Genomic DNA, 10,000 nt, shown 5'->3' on the forward strand with positions numbered 1-10,000 from the left:
CTCAATGCTATGAAATCCTGGGATATGTAGTTTTACAAGGCTGTGTTAGCCTTCTCTATTCAAGGGCCTCACCAGACTCCCATGATCCCATGCCACTGAATCATAGCAACATAAGTGGTGTCAATCTGCATTAATTCAGCAGTACAGACACACTCAGAATTCATGGGATATCTTCTGACAATGCAAACAAATTTTCAGGAATGTATTGTTTTTATGTATTTTCATGGTTTAACTTAGGGGTCCTCAAACTAAGGCCCGGGGGCCAGATACGGCCCTCCAAGGTATCTGGAGGTATCCCTCACTCAGGGAAAAGCACACAACAACAACAACAATCCTATCTCATCAGCCAAAAGCAGGCCCACACTTCCAATTGAAATAATAATAATTTTATATTTGTTAAAATTGTTCTTCATTTTAATTATTGTATTGTTTATTTATTTATTTTGCACTACAAATAAGATATGTGCAGTGTGCATAGGAATTCATTCATGGTTTTTGTTTGTTTGTTAGCTTGTTTGGCAATTATAATCCGGCCCTCCAACAGTTTGAGGGACTGTGACCTGGCCCTCTGTTTAAAAAGTTTGAGGACCCCTGGTTTAACTGTTTACTTTTAGTACTTCCGGTGTTTCATCCTATTTTAATGTTTGTAGGTGTTAGATTTTAATTCACATATTACCATGGTTTTCAATGCTGGCTGCTTTGAATCTCCTTTGGCAGAGAAAAGCAGGGTATAAATACTACTCTAACAACAATAATGATAATAATTTCTAAATTGACAAAGAAAAAACATGGCTGTGGCTCACAAATGAAACTTTGAGAAAGGAGACAGAGAGCCTGCTTCTGGAAGTCCAAGAACAAGCCATTAGAACCAATGCCATCAAAGCCAGAATTGAAAAGTCGACAACAGATCCCAAATGTAGACTCTGCAAGGAAGCAGATTAAACAATAGATCACATCCTTAGCTGCTGCAAGAAGATTGTGCAGAGAGACTATAAGCAGAGGCATAACACCGTTGCTGAGATGATTCATTGGAACTTGTCCCACAAATATCATCTGCCTGTGACAAAGAACTGGTGGGATCACAAGCCAGAAAAAGTTAGAGAATGAACATGTCAAACTTGGGACTTCCGAATTCACAAGACCCCTGACCTCACGATCATGTTAAAAAACAAAGCATGGATTCTTGATGTTGCAATCCCAGGTGACAGCAGGAATAAAGAGAAACAACTGGAAAAGCTGGCATGATATGAGGATTTAAAGATCGAACTGCCAGTCAAGGTGGTCCCAGTGGTGATAGGCACATTGGGTGCAGTGCCTAAAGACCTTGGCCTGCACTTAAAAACAATCAGCGCTGACAAGATTACCAGCTGCCAGCTGCAAAAGGCCGCCTTACTGGGATCTGCATGCATTATTTACTGATACATCACACAGTCCTAGACACTTGGGAAGTGTCCGATGTGTGATCCAATACAACAGCCAGCAGAGTGATCTTGTCTGCTGTGGACTCATCTTGAATTATTATTATTATTATTATTATTAATAATAATAATAATAATAATAATAATATATTACAATACATTGTATTGTACATGACACTCTGACAACCATCATGTCAGACTACACAGTAAATTAAGAACACCAGTCAGAAACAGGAGAACTCCAGACAGCAAACAATCAAGTGCCAGTTAACACCTCCCAAACAAATGACTCCCCCCCGCTCCCCCAGGTAACAACAGTCTTATACTTGCACTGATTGACTTTGCAGCTGCAAGGCTACTCAATGCTAATCAAGCTTGCTAATTGCAACATTCACACTTGCCTTAAACAGACAAGAGTTTTTTCTCCCACCCAGGACATTTCACAGAGATATATTATATACACACCATTTGCCTTATTTCCAACAGACCTCTGAACAAGCCTCTGAGAGTGCTTGCCACAGATGCAGGTGAAACATCAGGAGAGAATGCTACTAGAACATGACCACACAGCCCGAAAAACTCACAGCAACCCAGTGATTCCAGCAACAAAAACACTCCACAACATAATAACAATATTTAATAATAATAATAACTTATGCTTAAGAGGGGTCAATTGTGTTTCCTTTTTCTAGGTTTTTGAACAGCAATTCTTAAAAATAGATACCACATAATCCAAGAAGCAAGGCGTGGAAGTCCAAAGGATAGCAAATAAAGAGCAACACTCAAAAAGCAGGGGAATTCCAGACAAGAATTCATCAGGGCCAGCTAACACCTCCCAACAAAGGATTCTCCCAGGCAGCAACCAGCCAAGCTTTGGAGTTGCAAGACCATGAAATGCTAATCAAGGTGGCCAATCGCAACATTCACACCTGCCTCAAGTAGACAAGAGTTCTTTCTCCCACTCTGGACATTCCACAGATATATAAACCTCACTTACTTAGTTTCCAGCAGACTCCTCAACCTCTGAGGATGCCTGCCATAGATGTGGGCAAAATGTCAGGAGAGAATGCTTCTGGAACATGGCCATACAGCCCGGAAAACTCACAGAAACCCAGTGATTTTGGCATGAAGGCCTTCGGCAAGACATCCAAAGGTGTATATTTTAGAAAGTATTCTGTAACCGCAATGTCTTTAAGGGCATTAATGTGGGGTATCTGAGCCTTCATTTGGGGGGGAACAAAAGCACTGCCGCCCGAGCAGGGACTTGAACCCTGGACCCTCAGATTAAAAGTCTGATGCTCTACCGACTGAGCTACCCGGGCTTCTGTTTGAGAAGGGGTTAGAAAGTATATAGAAAGATGGAATGCAGCCCAGAAAGATGGCACACAGCCAGGCAAGTATTTCAGTACTTCAGCTGTGCTGTCTTCCTTTTCTGAGATAATCTTGCTGCACTATAGTAAAAAACAGGCTCCTCAAGAATTGAAAGATCAGGTTATTAAACCAGCTTGACTAATATTTTAAGATAGCTTTTTAAAATATAAGAGTCCCTTGGCCTATTCACAAGGTTTCCCCATGTATCTTAAGAAAACCTGAACCCAGCATCCTGGTATGTGGTCTCTGTGGGCAAATCTTCTTTCCCTTCTTACTGGGAAAGATACCTTCAAGATGGCGAAGTGCTCCTCTTGACCCATGAAATCCACCCAGGAAATACAAGTTTACTGAGCATTGCTAATCACTGTTCTTTCCATCACGCCTCATTGTTCACTAATAGGATGAGACGCTGAGGATGTATGTTTAATGGTTTTTATTGTTCTACTGCTTTTATATATATTATATGTAATGTTTTAACTATATTTTATGTTGTTTGGGAGTATTGACTGCCGACTGTAAACTGGCTCGAGTCGCCTTCATGTTGAGAGAGGCGGTATATAAATATGGTAAATAAATAAATAAATAAATAAAATAACCCCCTTTAGTCCTACACATTATTGAAAAAAAAATAAACTGCAATTTCCTAGGTCATCTGCATTTTTTTCTGGAGTTACCTTTCATGGGCACATGCATAAATTTTGCCTACACTTTGTCTGTATATTTGTTGTGGACTGCCATAAAGTCCACTTCAACTCATGGTCACTTCTTGAATTGAGTTTTCTTAGGCAAGGAATACTCAGAGATGACTTACCATTTCTTTCCTCCATAATAATAATAATAATAATCATCATCATCATCTTTATTTATACCCCACCACCATCTCCCCAAGGGGACTCGGAGCAGCTTACATGGGGCCAAGCCCGAACAAAAATTACAATATAACAATACAAATTACCATCAAATACAACCTAAAGCACTTGGTATTCCTTAGTGTCCCCCCATTATTGTATTCATCAGGACTAACTCTGTTTATTTAGTCTCCAGTACCATATAGGGCAATGGTTCTCAACCTTCCGAATGTCATGACCCCTTAATACAGTTTGGGGAACATTCACCTTGATTTGGGGGAGTTGTAGTTCACCTACATCCACTGTGAACCAAAACACTGATGGGATCTGGACCAAACTTGGCACACATACCTGATATGCTGATGTTTGATTACTGGAGGGGTTTGGGGAAAACAGACCTTATTTTCTTGGAGTTGTAGTTCACCCACAACCAGAGAAACTGTGACCTCTACCGATGATGGACCAGACTTGGCACACAGAACCCCCATGATTAACTCAACCGACTGGAAGAGTTTGAGGGGACTGACTCGCCATAGTGGGAATTGTAGTTTACTCTATAGCCAGAGAGAACACTGAACCCCACCGATGATGCATCTATAGCAAACTTGTCCAACATAACACACTTTAAATACTGATTGAGTTTTTTGGCATTAACCTGGCATGTGAGTTGTAGTTCAACCATAACCTTATACATTTTGGATAATTAAAAATAGACTTTTTCAAATAACCCAGGCAATGCAGAGTATCCAAGCTAGTACTAAGAAATTCCAAAATGCACCTCTCAGTGAACCTTTTAGACACAAATAGAAATATTAGAACAGGTATAATATATCCATTGCCAATATCCGCTGGATAATGGAGAAAGGCAGGGAGTTTCAGAAAAACATCTACTTCTGCTTCATTGACTATTCTAAAGCCTTTGACTGTGTGGATCATAATAAATTGTGGCAAGTTCTTGGTGGGATGGGCATACCAAGCCACCTTGTCTCTCTCCTGAGGAATCTGTACAAGGACCAAGTAGCAACAGTCAGAACTGACCACGGAACAACAGACTGGTTCAAGATTGGGAAAGGCGTACGGCAAGGCTGCATACTCTCACCCAACCTTTTTAACTTGTATGCAGAACACATCATGCGAGGATGTGCGGGGCTTGAGGAATGCAAAGCTGGGGTGAAAAAAGAAAGCGCAAAAGCTGGGTTGCAACTAAACATCAAATAACCAAGATTATGGCAACAAGAATGATTGACAACTGGGAAATAGAGGGAGAAAATGTGGAGGCCGTGACAGACTTTGTATTTCTAGGCGCAATGATTATTGCAGATGCAGACTGTGGCCAGGAAATCAGAAGACGCTTACTTCTTGGGAGGAGAGCAATGTCCAGTCTCGATAAAATCGTAAAGAGTAGAGACATCAGACTGGCAACAAAGATCCGCCTAGTCAAAGCCATGGTATTCCCTGTAGTAACCTATGGATGTGAGAGCTGGACCTTCGGGAAGGCTGAGCGAAGGAAGATAGATGTTTTTGAGCTGTGGTGCTGGAGGAAAGTTCTGAGAGTGCCTTGGACTGCGAGAAGATCCAACCAGTCCATCCTCCAGGAAATAAAGCCCGACTGCTCACTGGAGGGAAGGATACTAGAGACAAAGTTGAAGTACTTTGGCCACATCATGAGGAGACAGCAAAGCCTAGAGAAGACAATTATGCTGGGGAAAGTGGAAGGCAAAAGGAAGAGGGGCCGACCAAGGGCAAGATGGATGGATGGCATCCTTGAAGTGACTGGACTGACCTTGAAGGAGCTGGGGGTGGTGACGGCCGACAGGGAGCTCTGGCGTGGGCTGTGGTCCATGAGGTCACGAAGAGTCGGAGACGACTGAACGAATGAACAACATGATATATCCAGCTCTTTCAAGAGAAGGAGCGACTCTTGGCCTTGGGTTCCGCTTTGCCTTCTTGCTTTCCTCGACTTGACATCCTTCCCTTCCAAATATCTCTCACTTCCTTCTTGTATGACAGCGTAAAAAGAACTGACCAGAGAAACTCCCTCGCATGATTTGCTTGCGCCAACGGTTTGTAATTTGACAACACCCATTGGTTCATTTTTTCTCCTTTAAGAGCTGTCCCCTCACGCCATTGGTTGGTGAGCTTGGAGGCTTGACCAATGAGAAAAAAGAGACTGGAGTTCAGTTAAACTAACGTACATCCCAGCTTTTCGAAGCCCCAGCCTATCACGTTCTCGGCTTGAATGGTCAGCCAATCACGTTATCAGCTGGCTGAATATGCTAATTAGGAAGATGCTACTATAAATAAAACGTGCAGCTGCCATTCCTTTTCACAACTGATTCGCCACCATGCCTGAGCCAGCGAAGTCAGCGCCTGCAGCCAAGAAAGGGTCGAAGAAGGCGATCACGAAGACCCAGAAGAAGGGCGACAAGAAGCGCAGAAAGAGCCGCAAGGAGAGCTACTCCATCTATGTCTACAAGGTGCTGAAGCAGGTCCACCCGGACACGGGCATCTCCTCCAAGGCCATGAGCATCATGAACTCCTTTGTCAATGACATCTTTGAGCGCATCGCCGGTGAGGCCTCCCGCCTGGCGCACTACAACAAGCGCTCCACCATCACTTCTCGCGAGATCCAGACCGCCGTCCGCCTCCTGCTTCCCGGGGAGCTGGCCAAGCACGCCGTCTCGGAGGGCACCAAGGCCGTCACCAAGTACACCAGCTCCAAGTAAACTCCCAATGGAGTCCCTAAACAGACCCAAAGGCTCTTTTAAGAGCCACCAAACTTTTCAAAAAAAGGCTGCTCATCTCACTCTTGATATAATGGAAAAGGTTTCATAGCAATGCTTTCATTTTCCTCAAACAGGAGTACAGTAATCCATATTAGTCAATGGGAAGTTTCGAATCTTTTTCTTCACCCACAAGTTTTGCAAACTAACGAAGGGGGGCGAGTGGCCAGTTAGCTCAGTTGGTTAGAGCGTGGTGCTAATAACGCCAAGGTCGCGGGTTCGATCCCCGTACGGGCCAACTATATTTTTCTTGATAACTGTTATTCCGCTCTCACTTCTTCCTCACTCCCAAATGACTGAACATATTTCCTTCAGAATTTCAAGCATACAAGTATACAAGATTCCTAATGTTAAGCTGAATTTCCTGACTGAGAGTCGTTTAGCAGTGGAACTCTCTGCCCCGGAGTGTGGTGGAGGCTCCTTCTTTGGAAGCTTTGAATACAATTTTCCAGCTTGGTGGCAGAATGGGGTTCAAATCAAATAATTTATTTCGGTCATAGACCAGCACAGGAAATAGAAGTCACATTTTCATACAAACTTGGAATGGTGAAACAACATGAGTTGGTTGGTCCTGGTGGAAGGGGCACAAACTAAGGGGAAGGGGAAAAGGGGGGGGGGGGAGTATTAAAGAGAAACAACAGGAATGGACCATGGTCAATATCCAAAGAGTGCTCATCATTATGTTTCCAAAACAGAATAAGATTGAATGATGGGACATGTCTAGAATTTGCATGTTGCATATATGCTACTATCATATTGTATTTGGAGAGTGAATGAGTGACTTGATTATAAGGATTGGTCAGATTCTAATTATTATGTTGTTTTGTAAATTGAGAGAAGTCTGAATTGATTTATAGTTAGTTAGAATTTGTAGTAGTTATAGAGTATAGGAATAATTTAGTGATAAAGGTATGTTTACTTTATGTTAAATTGAATAAATGCAATAAAATATTTAAAAATAGTACATTAAAAATATAAATATAACTACTGAAGCACAATATGGGTGAGGGAGCAGAAGGGGAAACAGAGTAAAAACATACAATGCACAAGCTGGAATGTGTCCAGAGGAGGGCGACTAAAATGATCAAGGGTCTGGAGAACAAGCCCTATGAGGAGTGGCTTAAGGAGCTGGGCATGTTTAGCCTGAAGAAGAGAAGGCTGAGAGGAAATATGATAGCCATGTATAAATATGTGAGAGGAAGCCACAGGGAGGAGGGAGCAAGCTTGTTTTCTGCTTCCTTGGAGACTAGGACGCGGAACAACGGCTTCAAACTACAAGAGAGGAGATTCCATCTGAACATGAGGAAGAACTTCCTGACTGTGAGAGCCATTCAGCAGTGGAGCTCTCTGCCCCGGAGTGTGGTGGAGGCTCCTTCTTTGGAAGCTTTTAAACAGAGGCTGGATGGCCATCTGTTAGGGGTGATTTGAATGCAATATTCCTGCTTCTTGGCAGAATGGGGTTGGACTAGATGGACCATGAGGTCTCTTCCAGCTCTTTGATTCTATGATTCTATGATTCTAAGTCCATCAGCACATTGTAGATTCAGGGAAGATGATTACTGGACACCCAGTTAACTTTGGGACGAGTCATTCCCTGATGGATTTTGTATGCTGCTGCACAGAACTTTGCAACATTGTAGGTTGTAGCTGGATTAGTATCTGCAAGTAGCAGGGAGGTATAAAATTGTCCTGAATGGCCTGGTTGCTTGTATATCAGAGGTAAGATAAGCCTAGCACGGATATCTCTGTAGAACAGGCACTGAAGGAGCACATGTTCTATTGTTTCTATATGACCTGAGTCACAGGGGCAGAGTCTCTCTGGGAAAGGGATCTTCCGGTAGCGGCCTTCGAGTACAGCTGATGGGAGAGCGTGGGATCGAGCCAGGGTGAAAGCCCTTCGATGAATGGGAACCTCTAAGTTTGTTAAATATGCCATAGGGGAGGCAACATATCTGCTGTCTTCATTGATAAGGAAGGTTGGAATAGAGGCCAGATCTAGTTGGTCCTCTGTGTCTGTGATACGTTGTTTAATAAGTGCTTTGGCTTGATTGTAATCCATAGCGAATAGTAGACCTGGAGAAAATCCAATGAGGAGATTTTGGATGCTACCGCCTGGTTCCATGTGGACTGGAAGTCATCCTCCATGGGTTGCGGGGCAAGACCAAGGGGTGCACGGGATAGTCTGAGTCAGAGGTTGAGTATGGGGTTGGATTCTATTATCTCTAACACTAACTAAAACTAACGGTGCTCCATGCAGTCATGCCGGCCACATGACCTTGGAGGTGTCTACGGACAACGCTGGCTCTTCAGCTTAGAAATGGAGATGAGCACCACACCCCAGAGTCAGACATGACTGGACTTATTGTCAGGGGACTACCTTTACCTTACCTAACTAAAATAAAACAAGCTAGCAAAATCCCAGTTGTCTCTGTGGCTGAGTTTTTTCTGCTATTCACTCATAGAATCATAGAATCAAAGAATCAAAGAGTTGGAAGAGACCTCATGGGCCATCCAGTCCAACCCCCTGCCAAGAAGCAGGAATATTGCATTCAAATCACCCCTGACAAATGGCCATCCAGCCTCTGCTTAAAAGCCTCCAAAGAAGGAGCCTCCACCACACTCCGGGGCAGAGAGTTCCACAGCTGAACGGCTCTCACAGTCAGGAAGTTCTTCCTAATGTTCAGATGGAATCTCCTCTCTTGTAGTTTGAAGCCAATGTTCTGCGTCCTAGTCTCCAAGGAAGCAGAAAACAAGCTTGCTCCCTCCTCCCTGTGGCTTCCTCTCACATATTTATACATGGCTATCATATCTCCTCTCAGCCTTCTCTTCTTCAGGCTAAACATGCCCAGTTCCCTAAGCCGCTCCTCATAGGGCTTGTTCTCCAGACCCTTGATCATTTTAGTCGCCCTCCTCTGGACACACTCCCTTCGTGGGAGAGAAGCACCCGCATTTCCTTTATATTTCTTAAGGATCACTAAAATATTATAAGGGTGATTTAACAAAAGCCAGCTTTTGCGTTGGCCGGGAATCGAACCCGGGTCAACTGCTTGGAAGGCAGCTATGCTCACCACTATACCACCAACGCATGGAGCGTGCATGCATTTAATTTTTATTTCAGCAGTATCCCAAGTGATTCCATCTAGGGTGAGATTATTTAGTAAGTAGGGTGAGATTATTTAGTAAGGCCCCATCTACACCAAGGTTACAACAACATCTATTATAGAACTCCAGTATGCTGATGACAATGTCATTTGTGCACATTCAGAAGAAAATCTACAAGCCACTCTAAACATCTTCGCAGAAGCATACGAGAAGCTAGGCCTGTCATTAAACATAGAGTAAACCAGAGTGCTCTTCCAGCAGTCACTAGCCAATCCCTCTCCAGCTTAATGGTGTAACGTTAGAAAATGTTGACCATTTCCACTACTTGGCAGCCACCTCTCCACAAAAGTCAACATTGACACCGAAATACAACACCGTCTGAGGTCTGCGAGTGCAGCATTTTTCCGAATGAAGCATAGAGTGTTTGAGGACTGGGACATCCGTAGGGATACCAAGATGCTTGTTTAATAAAGCTATT

The 10,000-nt window shown here is 43.3% G+C and overlaps 1 protein-coding gene and 3 non-coding genes across 4 annotated transcripts; 2 read left to right on the plus strand and 2 right to left on the minus strand.

Moving 5' to 3' along the window:
• Window positions 1–2,667: 2,667 nt before the first annotated feature.
• Window positions 2,668–2,740, minus strand: TRNAK-UUU (transfer RNA lysine (anticodon UUU)). The gene has a single exon. It is a non-coding gene; the product is annotated as a tRNA-Lys (tRNA).
• Window positions 2,741–5,981: 3,241 nt separating this feature from the next.
• On the plus strand, window positions 5,982–6,407 carry LOC132783220 (histone H2B 5-like). The gene has a single exon (XM_067469453.1). It carries the CDS (start codon window positions 5,983–5,985, stop codon window positions 6,361–6,363), a length of 381 nt encoding a protein of 126 aa, XP_067325554.1. The 5' UTR covers window position 5,982; the 3' UTR covers window positions 6,364–6,407.
• A 177-nt stretch (window positions 6,408–6,584) lies between these two features.
• Window positions 6,585–6,658, plus strand: TRNAI-AAU (transfer RNA isoleucine (anticodon AAU)). The gene has a single exon. It is a non-coding gene; the product is annotated as a tRNA-Ile (tRNA).
• A 2,775-nt stretch (window positions 6,659–9,433) lies between these two features.
• TRNAG-UCC (transfer RNA glycine (anticodon UCC)) lies at window positions 9,434–9,505 on the minus strand. Its single transcript has one exon. It is a non-coding gene; the product is annotated as a tRNA-Gly (tRNA).
• Between the last annotated feature and the right edge of the window lie 495 nt (window positions 9,506–10,000).

The sequence above is a fragment of the Anolis sagrei genome, chromosome 6 (genome assembly GCF_037176765.1).
Source record: "Anolis sagrei isolate rAnoSag1 chromosome 6, rAnoSag1.mat, whole genome shotgun sequence".
Taxonomy (NCBI): Eukaryota; Metazoa; Chordata; class Lepidosauria; order Squamata; family Dactyloidae; genus Anolis; species Anolis sagrei.